At 53.9% G+C, this 24,962-nt stretch overlaps 2 protein-coding genes across 7 annotated transcripts; both read left to right on the top strand.

Annotated features, from left to right (window-relative positions):
• The first annotated feature begins 229 nt into the window (after positions 1 to 229).
• On the top strand, positions 230 to 14,778 carry S1PR5 (sphingosine-1-phosphate receptor 5). 5 transcript variants are annotated; one of them, XM_081232223.1, is made up of 3 exons: positions 230 to 499; positions 798 to 898; positions 12,663 to 14,778. In XM_081232223.1, exon 3 carries the CDS (start codon positions 12,681 to 12,683, stop codon positions 13,875 to 13,877), a length of 1,197 nt encoding a protein of 398 aa, XP_081088349.1. In that variant the 5' UTR covers positions 230 to 499; positions 798 to 898; positions 12,663 to 12,680; the 3' UTR covers positions 13,878 to 14,778. The 5 variants fall into 5 exon arrangements, with proteins under 5 accessions (XP_081088349.1, XP_081088350.1, XP_081088348.1 ...); XM_081232226.1 differs by lacking the exons at positions 230 to 499; positions 798 to 898 and adding exons at positions 10,742 to 10,791; positions 11,157 to 11,239; XM_081232224.1 differs by lacking the exon at positions 798 to 898.
• Positions 14,779 to 17,018: 2,240 nt separating this feature from the next.
• KEAP1 (kelch like ECH associated protein 1) lies at positions 17,019 to 24,700 on the top strand. 2 transcript variants are annotated; one of them, XM_081232171.1, is made up of 6 exons: positions 17,019 to 17,543; positions 19,609 to 20,294; positions 21,716 to 22,401; positions 23,677 to 23,882; positions 24,161 to 24,337; positions 24,493 to 24,700. In XM_081232171.1, exons 2-6 carry the CDS (start codon positions 19,656 to 19,658, stop codon positions 24,657 to 24,659), a joined length of 1,875 nt encoding a protein of 624 aa, XP_081088297.1. In that variant the 5' UTR covers positions 17,019 to 17,543; positions 19,609 to 19,655; the 3' UTR covers positions 24,660 to 24,700. The 2 variants fall into 2 exon arrangements, with proteins under 2 accessions (XP_081088297.1, XP_081088296.1); XM_081232170.1 differs by lacking the exon at positions 17,019 to 17,543 and adding an exon at positions 17,840 to 17,937.
• The last annotated feature ends 262 nt before the right edge of the window (positions 24,701 to 24,962 follow it).

Below are 24,962 nucleotides of genomic sequence, written 5' to 3' on the forward strand. Positions count from 1 at the left end.
TATTCAGTTGATGACTCAGTGGCACCACCTGATGGCTGGGAGGCATCTCAAACTCAACTGGCCCTAAACTGAACTCCCTGAATTTAACTTCTGCCCTTTCTGTTGTTCCATGCCCTTCCCATCTCAGATGCCTGAAAAGCAACCCACCAAAGTTTGAGGACTCCTAATGGCCCACGTGAAGATGCTCAGACCAATTTTGGGTTGACTCCGCCCACATTCTCCAACCAGACCAATCAGAGCAGTCCACTCCCCAGACCAGGAGATTGGTTTGGTTATGACATGTGATCCTAGCTGGGCCAATGAAATTCAGTACTAGGACTTCTGGTGGAACCCTGGGGTGACTGGATATCTTTTTCCAAGTTGCTACTGAGCGGGAATAATGGATCTGTAGTGCCAGGAAGAATCTCTGCCACCCAAAGGGGAGCTTGATGAGATGAAAGCCCAGCTGAGCCGAGAGACAGAGTTAGATTCCTGGTGACACTGGAGCTTCTTGATCCAGGTATGCCTGAATTTAACCCAACTCCTAGATCCCTAGATTTTCAGCTACGGGAGTCAATTCATTCCTAACAACTGCCCCCACGCCAGTTTGAGTTGTTTTTAAGTTGGACTTAATTTTTTTTTTCTGGAACTTTCAACTAAACAAATCCAGATTAATACAGCCCCTACTCAATGCCAGGCATTGCACTAAACAGTTGACATGACCAGTCTCATCGAACCATATGAGAGGGGAAGAATTATGATTCCCATTTAACTGATGAGGAAACTGAGGCTCACAGATGTCAATCCATCTACCCAAGGTCATCAGAGCCAGAATTCCAACCCACGTCTCTCTGACCCCAAATCCTGCTTCTCTGACCATGAGGAATAGTTGCCAGATTTGGACATTTAGAGACAAGAGGTATGGTATTGTAGGGGGTGGGGAGCAGGGCAAGAGCCAGTGGCAATGGCCTGGGCTGCATGAGCTTGCTTTCTTTTTTTAATTATTTGTTTTAATTGAAGTATAGTTTATTTACAATGTTGTGTTTGTTTCAGATATACAGAAAAGTGATTCAGGTATACATGCATATGTATCTTTTCTTTCCAGATTCTTTTCTCTTATAGGTTATTACAAAATATTGAGTATAGTTCCCTGTGCTATATAGTAGGTCCGTGTTGGTTATTTATTCTACATATAGTAGTGTGCATATGTTTATCCCAAACTCCTAATTTATCCCTTCTCCCCTCTGCTTGAGCTTTCTTCAAAGTACTCCAAGGAGTTACGGGAGGGTCATGAGTGGGGAAGGACAGGAGGAAGGATGCACTGCAGTGTGGGCATTGGGATCAATAAAAATAATAACAGGGGCTTCCCTGGTGGCACAATGGTTGAGAGGCTGCCTGCCGATGCAGGGGACATGGGTTCGTGCCCCGGTCCGGGAAGATCCCACATGCCGCGGAGCGGCTGGGCCTGTGAGCCATGGCCACTGAGCCTGTGCGTCCGGGGCCTGTGCTCTGCAACGGGAGAAGCCACAACAGTGAGAGGCCCGCGTACCGCAAAAATAATAATAATAAGAAGAACAGAAAGTAATAACTATCAAACCACAATGAGATGCCACTTCACACCCACCAGGATGACTGTAATAAAAAAGGACAGAAGGGACTTCACTGGTGGCACAGTGGTTAAGAATCCTCCTGCAGGGGACACGAGTTTGATCCCTGGTCCGGGAAGATCCCACATGCCGTGGAGCAACTAAGCCCGAGCACCACAACTACTGAGCCCGTGAGCCACAACTACTGAAGCCCGCGTGCCTATAGCCTGTGCTGCACAAGAAAAGAAGCCACCGCAATGAGAAGCCTGGGCACAGCAACAAAGAGGAGCTCTCGCTCCCCACAACTAGAGAAAAGCCTGCGCGCAGCAACAAGGACCCAACACAGCCAAAAATAAACAAACAAACAAACAAACAAACAAATAAATAAATAAATAATAAAATAAAATTTAAAAAGGACGGAAAATAACAAGTGTTAGCAGAATGTGGGGAAATCAGAACCCCTATATATTGCTGGTGGGAATGTAAAACAGGGCAATCACTTTGGAAAAGTTTGGCAGTTCCTCAAGATGTTCAGCATAGAATTACCACATGATACCACAATTCCACTCCTAGATATATTCCCAATAGAAATGAAAATATATGTCCACATAAAAAACCTGTACACAGGGACTTCCCTGGTGGTGCTGTGGATAAGACTCCATGCTCCCAGTGCCGGGGGCCCAGGTTCGATCCCTGATCAGGGAACTAGATAGCACATGCATGCCACAACTAAGGAGCCCGCCTGCTGCAACTAAGACCCGGTGCAACCAAAAAACAAAACAACAACAACAAACCTGTACACAAATGTTCACAGCATTTTTCAAGGTAGCCAGAAATAAGAGAAGAAGAAGAATAGAAACAAGCCAAGTATCTAAGAATTCCTTGATGGTCCAGTGGTTAGGACTTCGTGCTTTCACTGCAGGGGCCTGGGTTTGATCCCTGGTCAGGAACTAAGATCCTGCATGCTGCACGGCATGGCCAAAAAAAAAAAAAAAAAAGTCTGACATTTATCAGGTGGTTAGCTCTGGGCCGAGCAATGTGTAAACTCTTTACACCAATGATTGCCTTCATACTCCCAAGATCACTGTGAGAATGAAAAAGACTTCCATGACTTCATTTTACAGATGAGTAGACTGAGGTCAGAGAGGTTAAGTAAGTCACACAGCAAGATGGTGAACAGATACCACAGGCCTGATATTTGAGGTCCACCAGATCTGCCCTTGCCCCACCCCCAGCTTCACCTCCCACTCCTGCTCTTTCCTCCCCCTAAGCCATAACTCTGCCCTACTGACCTGCTTTCTGTTTCTTTTACCCACACATTCTTTTCAGCCTCCACACTTTTGCATGTGCTGATTCAATCCCTCTGCCCAGTTGTTCTTTCCCCTCTCCTCCCTACCTAGTCTGTGAAATGAATGTCTAAGTGTGAGGGGGAAGAGAGAGAGAGAGAGAGGAAGAGAGAGGAGGATCTGACTCCAAGTTTCCAAACCTCACTTGGAAGTGAGGGATGCAGGGAGGGGGGCATCAAGAGGGCTGCTTGGTGGGAAAGATCAGGGCCTGCCTCCTCTGCCTTCTGAGGACTTGGTCTGCCAACCATGTCTACAGCTTTTGGAGCCCTTGGCCTGGGTTTAACCCAAGCTGTATCTGGGGACATCTGTGCAGGAAGATGAGGTCAGATTTTCCCCTGGGCAGTTCACCAGGCCCGGAGTGAGCAGGGGAGAAAAGCATGGCTCTGCCCAATTTCTGCCCAGCACCTGGGGACAAGGTGATTCCCCCCACACACACCAAGCCCCTCACCCTCCCAACTCAAAGCCTCTTCTCAGAGCCTTTTAGAATTTTTAATAAGTACATTAATACAATAGTATTACTCAGTCATAAAAAGAAATGAAGTCCTGCTGCCTGCTACAACGTGGAAGAACCTCAAAACATTATGCTAAGTGAAAGAAGTCTGGTGCAAAAGGCCACATATTGTATGATTCCATTTATATGAAGTATCCAGAATAGAGAAATCCACAGAGACAGAGTGCAGATCAGCGGTTGCCTCGGGCTGGGGGATGGGGATAGGGAACAACTGTTTAATGGGTGTGGGGTTTCCTTTTGGGGTGATGAAAATGTTTTGAAACTAGATAGAGGTGGTGGTTGAATAACATTGTGAATGTCCTCAATGCTACTGAATTGTTCCTTTAAGAGGATTAATTTTATATTACATGACTATCACCTCCATTTTTTTTTTTTTTGGCTGCACTGCGCAGCCTGCAGGATCTCAGTTCCCTAATCAGGGATTGAACCCAGGCCACTGCAGTGAAAGCGCTGAGTCCGGACTTTCCTGGTGGTGCGGTGGTTAAGATCCGCCTACCACTGCAGGGGAAACGGGTTCAAGCCCTAATCCAGGAAGATGCCACATGCCTCGGTGCAACTAAGCCCATGCGCCACAACTACTGAGCCTGCGCTCTAGAGCCCACGAGCCACAACTACTGAGCCCACGTGCCACAACTACAGAAACCCGCGTACCTAGAGCCCGTGCTCTGTGACAAGAGAAGCCACTGCAATGAAGAGTAGCCCCCGCTGGCCGCGACTAGAGAAAGCCCACACACAGCAATGAAGACCCAACGCAGCCAAAAATAAATAAATAAATAAATTTGTTAAAAAAAAACAAAAAGAAAGTTCTGAGTCCTAACCACTAGACCACCAGGGAACTCCCTCAATTAAAAAAAAAAAAAAAAAAGGAAGTACAGTAAGCTAGGCCTTTGCTCATGCTGATTCCTCTTCCAGGAACACCCTTCCCTCTGCCTTCATGTTATTCTGACCTCAGCTCACTTCACCTCCACAAAGAGGCCTTGCCTGCTCTTGGATCTAAAATGGTCCCCAGGACTTCCCTGGTGGCACAGTGGTTAAGAATCCGCCTGCCAATGCAGGGGACACAGGTTCGATCCCTGGTCCGGGAAGATCCCACATGCCGTGGAGCAACTAAGCCCATGTGCCACAAATACTGAGCCTGCGCTCTACAGCCCGTGAGCCACAGCTACTGAGCCTGCGTGCTGCAACTACTGAAGCCTCAGCGCCTAGAGCCTGTGTTCTGCAACAAGAGAAGCCACTGCAAGGAGAAGCTCGCACACCACAACGAAGAGTAGCTCCCGCTCACCGCAACTAGAGAAAGCCCGCGTGCAGCAACGAAGACCCAATGCAGCCAAAAATCAATCTATAAATAAATAAAATATTAAAATTAATTAATTAATTAATTAATTAAAAACATAAAAAAATAATAAAATGGTCCCCATTCCGGGAATTCCCTGGCGGTCCAGTGCACACTTTCACTGCCAAGGGTGCAGGTTCAATCCCTGGTTGGGGCCCACAAGCTGCGTGGCCAAAAAAAAAAAAAAAAATTCCCCATTCACTCCCGTAACACAACATTATATTTTATTTGTTTATAGCACGTCACTATGTGGAATTCTCTTAATAACTTGTGTCTGATTTTTTTTGTCCCCCACAAAAATGTGAGCGTCTTATGGCCAGAGGACCATGGTGTTTCCATTTTCAGATGAGGAAATGGAGGCTCAGGGAAGTTTAGAAACTGAAAGTCGCCCTGCCACCTGTCTCCTCTAAAATCCATGCTCCTGGCACTGCAGCCAGGGATTTCAAGCTCAGATACTGTGAGAGGCCAGGCTGGCAATAGAAATGTCCAAAGCCTCCTGGTGGCGTGGCCTGGGAGCATATGTATTCTCAAGGACCTCTCAGGCTGTAAAATTACCTTTTTTAAAAACAATTTAATTTAATTTAATTTAATTAATTTTTTTGGCTGTGTTGGGTCTTCGTTGCTGCCTGCAGGCTTTCTGTAGTTGCAGAGAGCAGGGGGCTACTCTACGTTGTGGTGCGTGGGCTTCTCATTACGGTGGCTTCTCTTGTTGCAGAGCATGGGCTCTAGGCACGGGGGCTTCAGTAGTTGTGGTGCACGGGCTTAGTTGCTCCGCGGCATGTGGGATCTTCCTGGACCAGGGAACAAACCTGTGTCCCCTGCATAGGCAGGCGGATTCTTAACCACTGCGCCACCAGGCAAGTCCCTGATTTTTATTTTATATTGGAATATAGTTGGTTTACAATGTGGTGTTAGTTTCAGGTGTACAGCAAAGTGAATCAGTAATACATATACATATATCTACTCTTTTTCAGATTCTTTTCCCATATAGGTTATTACAGAATATTGAGTAGAGTTCCCTGTGCTATACAGTAGGTCCTTGTTGATTATCTATTTTATATAGAGTAGTGTGTTAATCCCAAACTCCTAGTTTATCCCTCCCCCCCCTTTTTTTTTGATTAATAAACTCTATTATTATTATTTTTTTTGCGGTACGCGGGCCTCTCCTGTAGCGGAGCACAGGCTCCGGACGCGCAGGCTCAGTGGCCATGGCTCACGGGCCCAGCCGCCCCGTGGCATGTGGGATCCTCCCGGACCGGGGCACGAACCTGCGTCCCCTGCATCAGCAGGCGGACCCCCAACCACTGTGCCACCAGGGAAGCCCAATAAACTCTATTTTTTAGAGCAGTTTTAGGTTCACAGCAAATTGAGCAGAAAGTACAGAGATGTCCCATATACTCACCGTGCCCCACTCCCAACCTCTCCCACTATGGACACCCCACACCACAGTAGTGTATTTAGTACCACTGATGAACCTACATGAACACATCATTATCACCCAAAGTCCATAGGTCCATAGTGGCTCCCCCCACCCCGCCCCGGCACTGCGAGACTGCGAGGCATGCCGGGATCTTATTTCTCGGACAAGGGATTGAAACTGTGCCCCCTGCAGTGGAAGCACTGTCTTAACCACTGGACCACGCGGAGTCCCGGAAGTCCATAGATTTTTTCCATTGAGGTTCACTCTCTGTGTTACACATTCTATGGGTTTGGACAAATGGATAATGACATGTATCTACCATTACTGTATCATACAGAATAGTGTCACTGCCCTAAAAATCCCCTGTGCTCTGCCTATTCATCCCTCACCTCCTCCATAATCCCTGCCAACCACTGATCTTTTTACTGTCCCCATAGTTTTGCCTTTTCCAGAATGTCACAGGGTTGGAACTATACATCATGTAGCCTTTTCACATTGGCTTCTTTCACTTAGGAATATGCATTTAAGTTTCCTTCATGTGTTTTCATGGCTTGATAGCTCATCTCTTTTTGAGCTAATAGTCCATTGTTTGGATTCACCAGTATATTTATCCATTCACCTACTGAAGGACATCTTGGTTGCTTCCAAGGTTTTTTTATTTCTTTTTTTTTTTTTTTTTTTTTTTGCGGTACGCGGGCCTCTCACCGCTGTGGCCTCTCCTGTTGCGGAGCACAGGCTCCGGACGCGCAGGCTCAGCGGCCATGGCTCACGGGCCCAGCCGCTTCGCGGCACGTGGGATCCTCCCGGACCAGGGCACGAACCCGTGTCCCCTGCATCGGCAGGCGGACTCTCAACCACTGCGCCACCAGGGAAGCCCTGCTTCCAAGTTTTGACAATTATGGATAAAGCTGCTAGTAACATCCATGTGCAGGTTTCTGTGTGGACAACACTCTTCTTTAGAAGCAAGTCTCAAAGTCCAAGTCTCGAAGTTCCTTCCCTCAAGGAGGGGGGAACTTAGCTCTCCCCCTTAGAGGGAGTTTCCAAGAATTTTTGGACAAAGATTAAGACCACATAGGTTATTAATAAATATTTGGGAGGAGAAACTTTGAGGCTATGTGAATGTCGTCTTTCTCTTTAAAGCTTTACCCATTAATTTTCTCATTAATCAGTGGATTCTACCTGCAACAATTATCACAGTGGTATTCTAACAGTGATTTTCTATTTTCATCATTCATTATACTGTTTTTTTTTTTTTTTTGGCTGCATCATGCAGCTTGTGGGATCTTAGTTCCCTGACCAGGGATCGAACTCGTTCCCCCTACAGTAGAAGTGCAGAGTCCTAACCACTGGACTGCCAGGGAATTCCCTCATTATACTTTTATTAATTGGAATTCTTCTGTCAGGAAGATTTGTTCCTTCTCCCTCATTTTAAAATAGATTCAATCATGTATTTAAATCGGTATGGATTTGTGGACATTTATTTTATTCTTTGGGTTATAATCCAATTCTATCACTATTTATTTTGTTCAAATTGTTCCAGCTTTGGCCAGTGGGAGTTATTTCAGCCTGGTTCTGGTGTCTTTTTGGCTTTTTTTTTTTTAAGCACTCTGTCTAGAAGATGCTCCAGGGTCCTTGTGCAGTTTCTCTGCCCCAGCCCTAGAAGTGGTCATTTCTCCAAGAAGCCCTGGTTCCTCATACTGGAAAATGGTATTTAGAAACCAAGATCTGGGTGCTGAGTGTACTCATTGCTACTGGGGTGCCATTGCTCTGAGCCCTCGGCAGACAGAGCTGGGAACTGTGTGTGTACTAACCCGTGTGTACACTCACATCCATATTTACTTTCATATCTAACTGTTAAAATAAACACTTCATAATGATAACCCCATACGGCACCACACTGCTTATTTGTAACTTCTTTCTCCAACAGTATGAAAACTGGTTGTCAGTATCTACAACATATGTACTTATTTGTTCAGTGCTAGTACACAGCAGTTCCAAAATTAACCCGTACCCCTGTGAGAAACAAATATACCGACCAGACTAGTGTTTTTGTACAGTTCAGACAGATGTTTGAATGGGAAACCTTTGAGCCAAGCAAACAAATCTTGAGCTTGTGAGCCAGAGTTGGCCCTTCGACCTCCAGTTTGAGACAATCCCCCACCATCCCCCACCCCCACCCCTCCAAAACCATGAATGCTCTGGTCTCTGACTGTGGGAAAGTTGTCAGTTCACACCTCCCTGCAGCCACATTCATGCCTCAGGACTGGTCAGAGGGAGATGGAGAGGGGGGGAATGGGAAGTCCTGCTGCAGCCCTCTGACTCTGGATGGGTGGAGGTGTGAGGGTACTGTGGGAGGCATTTTGCTCTTTCAGAGATGAGGATACAGCTCAGTGAGAGTGGGCACAGATTGGGTGGGGCAGCCTCTATGGCTGAGGGCCCTGGCAGCAGAACCTGCCAGGCGGGTGTGCAGGCCCAGGCATGCATCAGCCGGAGGGCTGTGGCAGAAGCGCAGAGACCAGGGGTGCCCTTCCCCTGGGAAAGAGACCAGGCATGGCTGGGGGGCAGGGGGTGGGGGCAGGTTGGGGTGGTAGTGGTTCCTGGGGTTGATGGGGCCTGAGCTGAACCCCTTCCTAATTCCTCCTCTGGGATACAGTGGTGACCAGTAGCACCTGAGCTAACATTTACTGAACTCTCACCTGTGTCTCACAGCTCTGTTCCACTCCTTCCTCCTCAACAGCATCCCTCGGAGTGGGAACTGTCATTATCCATTTTACAAAAGAGGCCATCAAGGCTCAGAGTGGGTGTCACTTGCCCAGAGTCCTAGATTACAAAGTAACTGAGCCCAGCTCCACACTCCAAGCTCTTAACCTTTACTCAGTAACTGGGCAGAGGGACAGACAGGGTCCCTGGCTTCCTGGAGCTGGGAGTCTAGGGCAGAGACCCACAGTATGCCAGATGAATAAGTAAATATTCAAGGTAATTTCAGATGGTGCCAACTGCCATGTGAGCTTGGGGAGGAGGGGGACGCAGCAGGGAAGGCCTCTCTGAGGAGGTGGCCGGCTGGAAGGGCTGGAGGAAGGATGTTCCAGGCAGGCTGATCCCCAAGTGCCAAGGTCTTGAAGTGTGCGAGGAACGGGGGGGAAGTCAGTGGGGCTGGAAGGGAGTATGACAGAGGAATAGCAGAGATGTAGGGAGGAAAGACTGTGCAAGGCCTTGTGGGTTTTGAAGGTCTTGTAGTTAGGGTTTGGACTTTGAGCCACATATGGAGCCATGGGAGGGTCTAGAGCAGGAGAGGGCTGTGATCTTGTGGGATCTTGTGTACGAGGTGGCATGAGTTGGGGGTGCTGGGCCTGAGACCCATGGCAGGAAGAGCCCCCCTCCACCCTGAGGGGCCCGTGGGAGGTGAGATTGCCGCCTGAGAGGTGAGAAGCAGCCACTTTCCCACCCTGGGGTGTGGCTTCCCCTTTGCAGAAGGGGGTCATTTATGGAGCACATGATGTGTGCCAGGCATGGCCCCACCACGTCTGGGGAATCTTCAGGGCTCATCCCAGCGGGCTTGGCCGCGGGAGGCTGTGGAGCTCTGGCACCCAAACCTTAAGGCGCCCCCCCCTTCGCGGGCCCCACTGGCTGCACTGTCCCTGTGTGTGACCTGTCGGAGCAGGCAGGAGTGGTTGTATTTGGAGCCACAGGGATTCCCTAAGAGGCTACACGGGGATGCGACCCGGCCTGGGTGTCCCACGCGGTCCCTCCCCTGGGGGCACCCCTCCGATCCATCCCCAACCTCTGGCTCATGGTCCCTGGGACGCCCTCACCCCACCCGTGACCGGCAAAGCCTGAGGCAGCCGGTGCAAAGGGCACAGTCCTGGTGAAGGTCGTGGCAGCCAGGCCCAGCCCCCCTTCCCGGCTGTGGCCTCTGGTAGGAGAGAGCTTCCCAGCCTGGAGGCTCCTGGGAACTTGGGGGTGTGGGCTACGGGGCCAGCTGGGACTGGCCCGTCGGAGGAGCGGAGGCCTGGGAGAGACGTGGGAGAGGCACAAATAGAGAAAGGCGGAGAAGCGACTGAGAGACACACACACAGAGACGGGGAGAAACAGAGACGGAGAGACCCTGAGAGAACAGAAGAGAGACACAGAGAGAAAGTGAGGGAGACAGCCATTCATTCATTTACTCACTCAGCGGCTGCTCACTGGGCACAGGCTGTGTCCAGGCAGTGCCCACGACAGAACGCGAATTCCTACCCCTGTGGGGCTGACTGGTGGGGACACAGTCCAGAAACATGACAACCGAGTAAATCACGTTGTCGGGAGTGATAAGGGTGAGAGAGACGGGGTGGGGGAAGCGGGAGAACCAGGGAGACTTACGAGCCAGATCTCCTTATCTGGGGAGGAAAAGGTTCCCACCAGTATCTTGACCGCGCCTGCCCCTCCCCCACTCGCCCCAGACGGGGGTGGGAGCGGGGAAATGGGGTGGGGCCTGAGCCCGGAGGCCGACGGGACCTATCTGCTGGGGGGAGGGGATTGAGGCTACCGCTGCCGAAGACCCCTCCTAACCCCGGTTGCCAGGGTCCCTCCGCCGGCGGGACGTCCTTGGGGTGCAGCCCAGGAGGTTCAGTTGGAAGGTAGGTGGAATATAGTGAGGGACCAGTGCCCAGAGGACAGAGAGGGCCCCTTTACTTCGGTGGGGCGTGGGTGGGCGGGGGGAGAGGCTGAAGAACCCTCCCCTTCTCATGTCTCCGGGTCCTCCCACCGCGACGGAGCGTCCCTGGGAGAGCAGCCCAGGCCCGGAGGGGGCAGCTGAGGGCTCTCCTGTGCCAGTCGCCACCAGGGCGCGTTCCGGTGCCTCGGCGGGTGGCACAGGCTGGCAGACACGGGCTGGGAGCCCGGGCCCCAAGGGGAGGGGGCAACTGCTTGCGACCGCCGGCTCTCGGCCTTGCGGGCCCGCCCCCTCGCCTGTCAGCTCCAGCCCCGCCCCCCCGCCTGTCAGCTCCAGCCCCGCCCCCCGGACAGAGGCCCCTCACTCAGCTCCAGGCAGCTCGACTGCTGAGCGCACACCACCTGGGCGCAGGGGTGAGTGTACAGCACTGGGTCCTTGCGCGCGCAGGGCTCGGCCTGGCCCAGAGGGTGTTGCCCTTGTCACTACCCTTGTCCCCTTGCTTGGGTTCCTCGGCCTTTCCCGAAGGCCTCTCGGGAGGGGAAAACCGGCGACTTCAGGACTGGATGCGGGACCCGGGATGGGGATGTGTGTGGGGCGCCCGGAATCCCCTGGCCTCGCTCCCTCCCAGCCACGCCACTGCAAGTTTCACTACCTCACTCCTGCCTCCAGGCAAGACGAGGCGAGGCGGGCGGTGCACAGGGTATGAGCCTCTGTGCAGTGTTCCCAGCAGAGCGAATGTAACCTGTATCTGCCTGTATTTGATGCCCCCTTCCCCCCCGCGTGGCTGAGTCCGTGACTCCCTGTGAATCTGTATTTGCGCCTGGTTCCCTGTGTGCAGCTGAAGCTGTCTGGGGTGCATTTGTTTCTGCCATGTCCAACTAAGTCCGTTCCCCTCCCTAGGCCTTGGTTTTCTCATCTGTTAAGTGGGACTCTCGTGATTGTGTAACTGTTTCTGCGTAGATGTGTTTGTGTGGGAGCGTGAAAACCTTTGTGCCTGCTTCTATGCGAGGTACTTTGTTTGAGCCTCAGCTTCCTCGTCTGTAAATTGGGGACGAGGGGATTTTAGCGTGCAGTCACAGCTGGGAGGTATTATTATACTTTAATGACATATATGCCCTTCTGCAAGAGTCTGTGAGATGTGGATCCTGTCTGCTGCCCTCAGGCTCTGCCTCTGCAAAATGCGTGGATAGGCTCAGCTTTCTCCCTGGGGTTTTGTGGCAGATGAAGGGGTGGGGGGGTTCAGGAAAAAGCCCTGTGTGCAGCGAGGTGTGCAGATTGTGGGGCTCTGGGTTCCAGGCTGGGTGTGGGTGGAGTTTGTGAAATTGTGGCCTGTGAGACTAGGCATAAGATCCCGTCTGCGTGTGGCAGAATTTGTATATCTTTGCCTGTGTCTCTCTGTCCATGTGTGAATGTGCATTCGTGTTTCCCTGATGGGGTGTAACTGCGCATTTTGCCCTAGTTTGTGACTATCTGTGCACATGTCCTTGTCGGTGTGTCACTGTATTTGTGTGTCCCTTTCTGTGTGTGGCTATTTCTGTCTGTTTATGATTAATATGCCTCTGGACATCCCTGCTTGTGTGTGAATTATTAGTGCACCTTTCCTGTGGGACTTGTGTTACCCTGTCCCCTTGTGATGTTATTTGTGTGTCTTTGTGTCGGCCTGTCTCCATGGACACGCCCCTGCCATCCCAAACTCCCTCTGGGCCCCGGAGTGCGTGTGGGGTAGGGAGTAGGGGGTTAGGGCCCCCTTCGCAGGTGAGGCCCCGCCACCCCCGCCTCCGCAGGCCGCGGGGATGGTTCACGCCAGGCCTGACATTGCACCCAACCTCTCTGCAGTCTTGGGGCGGGCAGCCCATGGAGCCGGGGCTGCTGCGGCCAGCGCCAGTGAGCGAGGTTATCGTCCTGCATTACAACTACACCGGGAAGCTCCGCGGTGCGCGCTACCAGCCCGGCGCGGGGCTGCGCGCCGACGCCGTCGTGTGCCTAGCCGTGTGCGCGCTCATCGTACTCGAGAACTTGGCCGTGCTGATCGTGCTCGGACGCCACCCGCGCTTCCATGCGCCCATGTTCCTGCTCCTGGGTAGCCTCACGCTGTCCGACCTGCTGGCGGGCGCCGCCTATGCAGCCAACATCCTGTTGTCGGGGCCTCTCACGCTGCGCCTGTCGCCCGCGCTCTGGTTCGCTCGTGAGGGTGGCGTCTTCGTGGCGCTCGCCGCGTCCGTGCTGAGCCTCTTGGCCATCGCGCTCGAGCGCCTCCTCACCATGGAGCGCCGGGGACCCGCTCCCGCCGCCCGTCGGGGGCGCACGCTGGCGCTGGCGGCCGCGGCCTGGGGCGTGTCGCTGCTTCTCGGGCTACTGCCCGCGCTCGGCTGGAATTGTCTCGGCCGTCTGGACGCCTGCTCCACGGTCCTGCCGCTCTACGCCAAGGCCTACGTGCTCTTCTGCGTGCTCGCCTTTGTTGGCATCCTGGCTGCCATCTGCGCACTCTACGCGCGGATCTACTGCCAAGTGCGCTCCAAAGCGCGGCGCCTGGGGGCCCACCCCGGGGCTGGCGAGGGTGCCTCGACCCGTGCACGCCGCAGGCCGCGCTCGTTGGCGCTGTTGCGCACGCTCAGCGTGGTGCTCCTGGCCTTCGTGGCTTGTTGGGGGCCACTCTTCCTGCTGCTCTTGCTGGACGTGGCGTGCCCGGCGCGCGCCTGCCCTGTGCTCCTGCAGGCGGACCCCTTCCTGGGCCTGGCCATGGCCAACTCGCTTCTGAACCCCATTATCTACACGTTAACCAACCGCGACATGCGCCAAGCGCTCCTGCGCCTCCTCTGCTGCGGCCGCCGCTGGTGCAGCCTAGGCCCGGTTGCCTCCCAGCCGTCGGGGAGCCCCCCTGGGGTTTCGGGTGGCCTGCAGCGCTGGCTGCCTCCTGGCCTGGATGGCAGCTCCAGCCACTCCGAGCGCTCGTCACCCCAGCGGGACGGGCTGGACACCAGTGGCTCGAAAGGCAGCCCTGGCGCGCTCACAGCCGCCTGGACCCTGGTACCCCCTCCAGCCGCAGACTGACGCCCTTTGGTCCTGCCACTGGCCTCCCTAAGAGCTCTTTCGCAGACTTTCTTGCTAAATAAAGGAATTTATAGGAAAAGCAGCTGAAGATGGTGGAGGCAGAAAAGACGCAGGAGAATGTATTTTATTGACCCTAAACCCCACGGCAATGAACAAAACAGACAAAAATCCCTTCCCTTGTGGGATTGATGTTCTGGTGGCGGACATAGACAAGAACGGAATGAAGAGGTATGGAGATAATTCCAGTGACAATACAGTGATGCGATGGTGGTCAGGGGATGCCTCTCTGCAGAGGTGGTGACATGCGACGTGAGATGGACTGTCCTGGGAACTTCTGAAGGAAGATCATTTCAGGGTGGGTCTGCAAAGGCCCTGAGCCTAGAATATGCCTGTGTGTTCTCTGAAAAGCACACACGTCAATGTGGCTGGAGCAGAGGATGGCGAGGGAGAGTGGGAGGAAACAAAGGCAGGGAAATAATGGGACAGATGGGGCAGGGACTTATGAGCCCAGGGGAGGACTTTCTTTTGCTCTGAGTGAAGTGGGATTCATAGAGGGTTCTAGGCAGAGGAGGGACTTAATCTGGCTCACGTGTTTACAGATGCCTCTGGTCTCTGTGGAGGGTGAAGCTAGGAGAACAAGGTGATGGTGACTGCACTGGCCTAGGGGAGTGATGATAAGGAATCAGACCGTGTGGATTCTCCATGGATTTGGGAGGTATTGGACAGAATTCCGGAGGAAATTGGGTGTGGGGGAGAAAGGAGTCAAGGACAGCTCTTCACTCTAGAGGAGACACCAAAGACAGGGCACCCTAAAATTTGACTCTAGGAGACTCAGCCAATTCCTATCCGAAACAAGATTTCTTTGAATGTGGTGTCAGATCCTTCATAAAGAATAAAAATACAATCGAATAATAAAAGTGATTACAGTTTATTGTGCCTGGATAGTCGCCCCATAGTGCTAGGCCCAGGACAGGCCTTTTTCTCATCCTTACTGCAACCTTTCAAGGTAGGTTTCCTCACCCCCATTTGACAGATGAGGAAACTCCAAGAACAAAGTACCTTGTCCCAGTGTCTGAGCCAGGATACAAGACCAGGTGGTCAGGCTCCAAGGTCCGAGAAGGCGCAGGCTTGATGTCTGGCCCCTCTGGAGGGGTCTGTTAAAGCCAAGCAGACACTCCCTCCTTCAAGGGTCTGCATTTTCGGCCAGGGGCGATCCTAGGGCCCCGTTTGTGCCCATAAAAGGCTCCAGGAGCGGAGGCCGCGTCTCCCAGCTGTCCCTGGCCCGCAGGTGTCCCCAGGCGTATTCCTAACCTCTGTGCGGAGGGGCTGGCGGGAGAGGGGCGGGGTGGGTGTGGGGAAAGGACTGGGGGCTTCGGGCTCAGATTGCGGCACGCCACCTGCCGGGAAACAGAGGAACTGCAGGCAGCCGTAAAGATCGCGGTGTGTTTTGGGGCGTGGGGGGGGGGGCTGACCCCTGCAGACCGTACGCACGGGGAAACAACCTACTTCCTGGAACACAAACACACTCAAACCTGGGGTCGCATCCCAGGGCACTTCGAGAACTGGACCCAATCTCCCACTTGGCCTGGTTCCCCTATCCCCAGGCTCCTGTTATCTTCCGGGGCAACCTGAGACACCCCACCCCATTGCTCAGTTGTGTGATGGTGTGATGGCAGACGAGTTATTCACTTGTTCACATCTTACAAAATTCAAAAAGCACCAGTTACCCCTCCTGGATGCATACACTATTGGGAAACTTCCAGAGATATTCTGTGGATAAATGAGCTGAAATGTAAATACACCTTCTCTCGTTTTACACTTTAGCACTGCTCTCCATCTTGCTTTGATCACTTAATAGTATATCTTGGAAACTGTTGCACATCTAGATTTTGTACTGTGTCAATTGGCTCTGGCTGCCATAACAAATACCATAGTCTAGGTGGCTTAAACAGCCAAAATTTATTTCTCACAGTTCTGGAGGTTGGAAGTCCAAGATCAAGGTGTCAGCATGGTTGGGTTCTGGTGAGAACTCTCTTCCTGGCTTGTAGACAGCTGCCTTCTGGCTGTGTCTTCACATGGTAGAGAAAGAGAGCAAGCTCTCTGGTATCTCCTCTGATAAGGGCACTCATGCCATCATGAGGGCCCCACCCTCATGTCCTCATCTAAACCTAATTACCTTCCTAAATCCCCATCTCCAAATACCATCACCTTGGGGGTTAGGGCTTCAAAATATGATGATGGGGGGGCACAATGCAGTCCATAGTACTTTTTTCTTTTTTTCCACATTAAGAAAAATCGAGGTAAACATGTCTTGCTTCTTTTCACTGGCTGCATGGTATTTCACAGCATAGACATACCACCACTTATTATACCAGGGCCCTAGGGAGGGACACGTGTTGAGTCCAACACCTTGCCTGTATACACAGTGTGACAATAAACATCTGTGTACATACATCCTCCTGCACCTGTGCCAGTGTAGCTTGGATAAATTTCTACACGTGGTACTGCTGGGTCACAGGGCTTGTAGATGTTATTTTGAGATACCGGAGGTTTCTTTCGGCCTGTGGAGGAGGGTGCGGGTTTCCCCGCAGTCTCAGTCACTCCCCGTAGAGTATTTGCCGGCTATGCTATTGCGCCCCCTCTGGAGCTACCCAGAACTTTAGCTTCACGCAACTGGAATGGGAGAAGGGGGGAGGAACCCCACTCCAGCCTCGGACACCGGATTAATCCCAGACCCTGAGCAGGGAGGCTGAATCTTCCAGGTTCACCCCGGAAGCGGGTGGAATCCTTTCTTAGACCAACATCTGTTCAGCCTAGTGTTTCATATAGGTGGACTCTTTTTTAAAAACTTAAATACATTTACTTAAAAACTAACTTCATATCACAAACAGCATAAGTGGCAAATCAGTATCACTTGCCATGCAAAATAACAATCCATATTTATTGGGCCCTAGCGTTCTCCTTTAGTTCTCCCGATAACCTAGCAGGTATTAACATTTTACAGGGAGGAAACTGAAGCATGGAGAGGTTAAATTATGAGCCCACCAGCACAGAGCTAGAGAGCGGTAGAGCCGTTGTTCGAATGCCCGCCCGCGAGCTCCACACGCCTCCAGACTGGAGATAAAAAATAAAGACAATGCAAATCCAAGTAGGTAGACAATTCTGGCTGGATCCTGCGGCCGCCTTAATGTGAGGCCTGCACTGTGTGGAGTTAAAGGGAGGACAGGTCGTGGAGAGCAGACGTGCGCTGACACGACGAAACCCGGCGGATGGAAGGGGCTGCGAAGGAGGGACGGGCCGGGTGTGCGCCCTCGCCCGACGTCCCATTCCTCGCTCAGGGCACCTGCGGGAAGGGCGGGGAATCGCGACTCCTTCCCCGCTGAGCCCTCTCCCTGCCTCCTTCCCGGGCGTCCCGAGGCTGCCCCCCATTCGATGGCCGCAATCCCGCAGGCCCCGCCGCCCCAAAGCCTAGGCCCCCCATACGGCGGAAGCGCCCGCGGGACCCTGACAGTGAAGGTTAGGCGGGAGCCGTGCCCGACCGGGCCACGGCCCCTCGGGCTTCCCGGAAGCTAGGTGCGCGGGTGGCACCACCGTCCCCGGAGCCACCGCCGCACCCTGGCATCCCCACCCCGCGGCGAGAGTAGCGGAGGCTACGCAGAGACGCAGGTGAGCGCGTCGGCGGCGGCAGCGGCGGGGAGGGATGCCCACTGATCCCTGGTGGCGGGGAAGCGCTGGGCCTCGAACCTGGGGCTCTGATTCTCCGCGGCTCCGAACACGCGGCTGGGTGCGCTGCGGTCCTTGGCCCCGCCGCAATGACCTGCGCTGTGGTCGCCGCGCTGGGGCTGCGCAACAGGGCGACAGCTAGCGTCGGCGGGTGAGGGGGGAGCGGCCCCGCCGCGGGAGGCCTGGGACCGCGGGGACTTTTATTCTGACACGGCCGGCGCCCGGCTCTGCTTAGTCATGGTGACCTGCGCGCGTTCCGCGCCTCCCCCCTGCGCACTGCGATGGAGGCGCCCGGGCCTGGGCGACGGAGGCGGAGCCCGAGCGCGGCCATGGCGGGGTGAGTGGGGCGGCCTGCGCCCGGGCTGAGGGCGCCACGGGCCGTGAGCGCCCTGCGGCCGTGCCCGGGGACCGGAGAACCGGGAGATGCGGGACCGGTCTCGGGGTTCCCGCGGCTCCGCTGAGGGCCAGGAGGGCGCGGCTCGAGTCCTGTCCTTTTGTTGGACGGCGCGACTCGCGGGGTGGCCCGGGAGCGACGCAAGCCGAGCGAGAGGCCCAGGGAGCGCCGCTCGGACGGAGGCCCGGGGACCCCGGGGCGTTGGGGGGCTTGGTCTGCGCCTTGGGGCTGGCAGTGGAGAGGCCGCGGCGGGGTCACTTCCTCCCTTCTCCAGGCCTTGGCGGCTCAGGCGGGACATGCGCAGTCCCCCACTTACCGCTTCTTGGGGGGAAGTGCCCGGTGCCCAGGGGGCACCGTTGACCCATTGGCCAAAGACCGAGGGGCAGGCCTGGGTCTCGGCCGGGGAGAGGCGGCCAAGCGGCATCCAGGGCCCAGTGGAGGAGGGTGCTCTGGCAGGGACAGTGGAGTGGGCAGTCAGCCAGCCACAGCTTACTGAACCCTGCGGGGTGCCAGGCCCCAGGCAGGATGCAGGGTAGGCACATGAGAGGGTGGGCATAACCCTGACCTACACAGGTCGACCTGCCCTCTGAAGCCTGGGGCTCAGGGCCAGAGGGACAGGCCATCCTTCAACAAGCAAGCAAAGGAGCTCTTTTCCATTCCTGACAAGTGCTGTGATGGAAATAAAACAGGGAGGAGGTGACTCTGAGTCGAGCCCAGAGAAAGATAAGATGAAGAACCCAGGGAGCCTCTTGCAGATCCCCTCCCCCGCCACTCCCCGCAGGACTTTTCAGAACATAACTCATGCCCTGGCCCTCCAGACTCCACAGGGTTCACCAAAAGCCTCTCTTCACTAGTCAGTCTCTCTCATTACACTCCTCCCGGATTCTCTAGATTGTCTCTCATCATTCTGCATCTGAGCCTTTGCACTTGCTGTTCCCTCTGCCTGGAACACTAACTCCCAGCCCCAGCTTCTTCATACGTTCACCCTTCTGGTCTCAGCTCCAACAGAGGCCTGGACTACTTGACTTAAAAAAAACTGCCCGCATATCACACTGTCCCAATGCTGTTGTCATTTTCCTCATAACCCCAGTTTCTGCTCCAGTCTTGCTTATTTTACTTATGACCCTTCCCTCCCCAGTGTCAGCTCCAGCAGGGCACAGTGCATGTCTGTCTTGGTCACTGCTGTGTCCCCGGTGCCTAGAACAGTGCCTGGCACACAATAGGTGCTCAATAAATGTTGGTGAGGTGAATGAAGGAATGAGTTGGACATGTCCTAGGAAGGGAGGGGCCACCAGAGAGCTGGAACAGAATGAGCAAAGGGAAGAGGTGGACAGGAGCTGACTGTGAAGGGCTTTGCAAGCCATTGAAGAGTTTGGTTTTATTCTTCATGCCACAGGGAGTTGTAGGGGGATTCTGAGCAGGGGAGGGACACCATCTGACCTATGATTTAGGATGGACCCTTGGGCTGGTGAGGCCATGGGGCAGGTAGGGAGTGCAAATGCACACTGCTTCACCTGTGCTTAGGAAGGAAAACTGGTCTAGGAGTTACTTTATCTTAGAAAAGAAGGCCTGGCCCCAGGCCCTCCCCCCAGCCCTGTGCTCTCCCTCCTCCAGGCCCCTGAGTGCCAGTGGTGGTGTTGTCCCTTGTCACCTGGAACCCCATGCAGCTGGAACCCGGGCCTAGTGGGGCTGGGGCCCACACCCAATTCCTGCCCCTGAGGTCACAGCGCCCTGAGGGGGCAGGGGACACGGTGATGTACGCCTCCACCGAGTGCAAGGCCGAGGTGACGCCCTCCCAGCACGGCAACCGCACCTTTAGCTACACCCTGGAGGATCACACCAAGCAGGCCTTCGGCATCATGAACGAACTGCGGCTCAGCCAGCAGCTGTGTGATGTCACACTGCAGGTCAAGTACCAGGATGCACCAGCCGCCCAGTTCATGGCCCACAAGGTGGTGCTGGCCTCATCCAGCCCCGTCTTCAAGGCCATGTTCACCAATGGGCTGCGGGAGCAGGGCATGGAGGTGGTGTCCATTGAGGGCATCCACCCCAAGGTCATGGAGCGCCTCATTGAGTTCGCCTACACGGCCTCCATCTCCATGGGCGAGAAGTGTGTGCTCCATGTCATGAATGGTGCCGTCATGTACCAGATTGACAGCGTGGTCCGCGCCTGCAGCGACTTCCTGGTGCAGCAGCTGGATCCCAGCAACGCCATTGGCATCGCCAACTTCGCCGAGCAGATCGGCTGTACCGAGCTGCACCAGCGTGCCCGAGAGTACATCTACATGCACTTTGGGGAGGTGAGCAAGGGGAGGGGACATGGAGCCAGGGCTTGGGAGCAGCATCAGAAGGACCAGGGAACAGACAGGTGGTCATCACTGTCTCCCCTTAAGATGTGAAGGGTCAAGGCAAGGAGCTGGAGAAAAATGGGGTTCTGGTTTCCTAGTCTACATATTTGGGGCAACTCTGGGAAACAGCGAGGAAAGTGAGGTCTTCATGGGTTTCTGGGCCCCCTGGTCTCTCTGGGGTCAAAGGTGGGGATAGGGTGCAGTGAATATGTTGGCAGTTCCACCCTGGTGTGCTGAGCAGGGCCCGACCTTTCAGTCAGTCAGCCAGTATTTTGAACATCCATGACATGCTGTTGACTGCAAGTATGACCCTTACACATGTTTTCTTTCATCCACGGAGTGTTGTCCTTGCACTATTCTTTGTTTCATTTTCATTTTTAAGTGGAGGAAGTTGTGAATAGAGAAAATAAGTGCTTGTTGAGCACTTGCTGTGGGCCAGCCCCTGTTCTGAGTGATTTTCATCCTTTAAATCACTGAATCTTCCCAGCTCTCCTAGGAGGAGGTATGCTTTGGAGTGCCTTCTTGGAAGTTTTCAAAGCCATCCTCCAGTGGCTGGGACCAGCTGGGGTGGACACTACCCTGATCCCCACTCCTCTTCTTCTCTACCACCTTGGGGGTTGTCCACATGCCCCAAGAAGCTCTGGCATTAGTCCTAAGGCCTGTGGCTTCCAGGAGGGCGGTCCAAAAGCAAGGCTCTCCCACTGACCTGCACAGCATTGGTTTCAAGGGATTGCATGGGCTTGGGGGTACCAGAAAATTGGGAACCCGCTTATGTGGGGTGACTGAAATTATTTATATAGACCAGTTCCTGGCAAGAAGTATTTACCCTAGGAGTAGCCCTGCTATGAGATAGCTACTAATTTAATCCCCTTTTTATGGAGGAAGGAAACCAAGACCTGGAATGTTTCAGGTCTTTGCCCAAAGTCACAGTTAGAAAGTAGTGGGCCGAAGTTGCAACTCAGGCTGTTTTCTTCGAGCCTGAGCTTTTTTTTCTTTCTAGAATATCCTATTGCTATTGCCTTTGTAGTCTGTCTGTTATTTTGAAAAGTAATTTCCTTAAAAGAAAAGGGTAACGTTCTTATAGTTCAAATACAAAATCATACAGAAACGTACATGGTACATTGTGTCCTTGCCCATTTACCTGAGTACTTATGTACTACACGCTTGGCTCATGTAATGTAACTCATTTGATCCTCACAAACTGTGAGGTTCATACTATTCAAAGCCCCATTTCACACCTGAGGAAGCTGAGGTCGTCAGAGGCAGGTTGAGTGACTTGTCCGAGGTCATAGCACTGTTGAAGGGTGGGCTGTGGGGGTGGGGAGGTGGAGAGAGACATGTAAATCAGCCCATCACACAAATGCCCTCTGCAGGTGGCCAAGCAAGAGGAGTTCTTCAACCTGTCCCACTGCCAGCTGGTGACCCTCATCAGCCGGGACGATCTGAACGTGCGCTGCGAGTCCGAGGTCTTCCACGCCTGCATCAACTGGGTCAAGTACGACTGCGAGCAGCGGCGCTTCTACGTGCAGGCGCTGCTGCGGGCTGTGCGCTGCCACTCGCTCACACCCCACTTCCTGCAGATGCAGCTGCAGAAGTGCGAGATCCTGCAGTCGGACTCCCGCTGCAAGGACTACCTGGTGAAGATTTTCCAGGAGCTCACCCTGCACAAGCCCACACAGGTGATGCCCTGCCGGGCGCCCAAGGTGGGCCGGCTCATCTACACGGCTGGCGGTTACTTCCGCCAGTCACTCAGCTACTTGGAGGCCTACAACCCCAGTGACGGCTCCTGGCTCCGGTTGGCGGACCTGCAGGTGCCAAGGAGCGGGCTGGCGGGCTGTGTGGTAGGCGGGCTGCTGTATGCCGTGGGTGGCCGGAACAACTCCCCCGACGGCAACACCGACTCCAGCGCCCTGGACTGCTACAACCCCATGACCAACCAGTGGTCGCCCTGCGCCTCCATGAGCGTACCTCGAAACCGAATCGGGGTTGGGGTCATCGATGGGCACATCTATGCTGTCGGCGGCTCCCATGGCTGTATCCACCACAACAGTGTGGAGAGGTGAGTGGCGGCGTCTGGAGGGTGGGCTCCAAGGGTTCCACTGCTGACATGTCCCAAGCCATTGGGATCTGGGGGTGCCCCCTGTTGTTGAGTGCTTTTCTCTGTGCCTTGCCTCCAGGGAGTGGAAGCCTCAAGGTGAAGCTAAACTCCTGGGAGATTTATGGTCGTGACCTTGGATGATGTGTCTGGGCCTGGGAACTGTTTACAGGGCCACCACAAATGCACACAGCAACTTTATGCAGCTTTCGAAAAAGTTTCATCAGTTTGAAATTGTTGTAATGTGCTAATTTTGTTAAAACATGACACCTCACTGCCATCTGTCCACAGATTGTTGTCATAAACATATGTATGAGGCCTGTTACATGGTAGGTCCCCCCTTAGATGTGGTGCCCTTGTGCAATACACAGTCTGCACAACTGCGTGGTGACCCTGTGTTTAGAGGCCAAGTATTTTGGGCTTTTGACTCTCCTATAGCCTAGTCCTCTGCCTTCTTGTTTTCCAGAGGTGTGAGCCAGAATACAGTTCTCACCTGGAACTTGTTAAAACAGACTCCCCGGCCCACGACAGGGGATGCTGGAGATCTGGCATTGGTGGATTTGGAGTGAGGCTGGGGAGTAGGAATTTTAAACAAACACCCCAGAGGCTTCTAATGTACACCGTGAATAGGGTCATGAGATGATGCATCACCCTCAGCAGGCCACTTTCGAGAAAAAAAGGGGCCCTATGAATTATTCCAGGAGCACAGGCCTGAACTGGAAGTGCCTGGGCCAACTGGGACATATGGTTACTCCGTCTTTGAGCATCATACTTTGAGAAGAACCATGCCAGAGGGTAGCCTAGTTGTTAGGACCGGGGTTCTGGGTGTCCAAGAGAGCTGGATCAAACCCCAGGTCTGCCACTTCCTGGGTGACCCTGGGTATGCCATCTCACCTCTCTGTGCCTCTGTCTTGTCATCTGTGAGGTGGGGGACGATAGCGAGGACTCCTTTCCCCACCAGGCTGTGTGGGGCTTTGGTGAGATAACACATAACACTCAGCACAGGCAGTATGATGGAGCCATTGGGGTCCAACAGATGTGCATGTGACCTTGAGCAGATGGTGGCTGTGAACCTCAGTTTCCTCATCTGGAAAATGGACCTACTGATAACTTGTGTTTTGGGGAATCCTTGTGAGAATTAAAGAGTTCAAGTGCCTAAAGACGTAGCAGAATATCAGTGGGGGTTAGTGTTCCAGGTCAGCTGTGGTTGCTGTTGTCATTGTTATTATGTCGTTGCAGGTATGAGCCAGAGCGGGATGAGTGGCACTTGGTGGCCCCAATGCTGACACGAAGGATCGGGGTGGGAGTGGCTGTCCTCAACCGTCTACTCTACGCGGTCGGGGGCTTTGACGGGACGAACCGTCTTAACTCAGCTGAGTGTTACTACCCAGAGAGAAACGAGTGGCGAATGATCACACCCATGAACACCATCCGAAGTGGGGCAGGTGCGCAGGGGCTGCGGGGAGGGGAGAGAAGAGGAACACCCTCCCACCCCTGGGCATGAAACTCGGCCAGGCCTCCTGTTTCAGCCTTAAACCCCGTGGCACACACAGGAGAGCTAGATTCTGATAGAGTCCATGCTCTTCTCTCCCGGCTTTGTTTCTAAAGGGTTACTCGGGAAAGGGGAGAAGGGGGAGGAGAGGGTCCCCCCGCCCAAGAAGGTGGTGGCTGGGGCCTGCAAGGCCAGGCCCCAGAGTCACCCTCTCTGCGTGGTACCACTTAGGAGTTTGCGTCCTGCACAACTGCATCTATGCTGCGGGGGGCTACGATGGTCAGGACCAGCTGAACAGCGTGGAACGCTACGACGTGGAGACAGAAACGTGGACTTTTGTAGCCCCCATGAAGCATCGGCGAAGCGCTCTGGGAATTACTGTGCACCAGGGAAGAATCTATGTTCTCGGTGAGGCCCTGGGGGTGGGGGCCTGGGTGGAGAAGCCTATCTAACCCCATCTTTTAGGGGCAGGCTCCAATCCTGGCAGGAGGGCATCTTGTGGTTTCTTCTCTTTTTCCCCCTGCCCTCGGAGGGAGCAACCATCCCTTCTGCTCTCCCTGCAGGAGGCTACGACGGTCACACGTTCTTGGACAGCGTGGAGTGTTACGACCCAGACACGGACACCTGGAGCGAGGTGACCTGCATGACATCTGGCCGGAGTGGAGTTGGTGTCGCTGTCACCATGGAACCCTGCCGGAAGCAGATTGACCAGCAGAACTGTACCTGTTGAGCCACTTTTGTTTCTTGGGCAAAAAAATGTTCCAATCCAGAGTACTGTCGTCTTTGTACAAAAACAGGGACAAAAGAAAAGGCTACAGAGCAAATGCTTGTCCTCCAGGATGGGAGGCTGGGATGCCTCAGTGTTAAAATGACAACTCGAAAGAAAAGGCCAGAATGGGAACCCCTGAGCCCATCAGAGTAGTCCCAGGAATGTCCAAGAGAGCCTGCCCGGGAGGTGGGTGGGGGAAGGGCGGGCCCCCCAGGGAGAGGCCCCTACACCTGCTACCCCGAGACCAGGCCTGGGTCCCACACC

The sequence above is a fragment of the Mesoplodon bidens genome (genome assembly GCF_964165515.1).
Source record: "Mesoplodon bidens genome assembly, chromosome: 4".
Taxonomy (NCBI): domain Eukaryota; kingdom Metazoa; phylum Chordata; class Mammalia; order Artiodactyla; family Ziphiidae; genus Mesoplodon; species Mesoplodon bidens.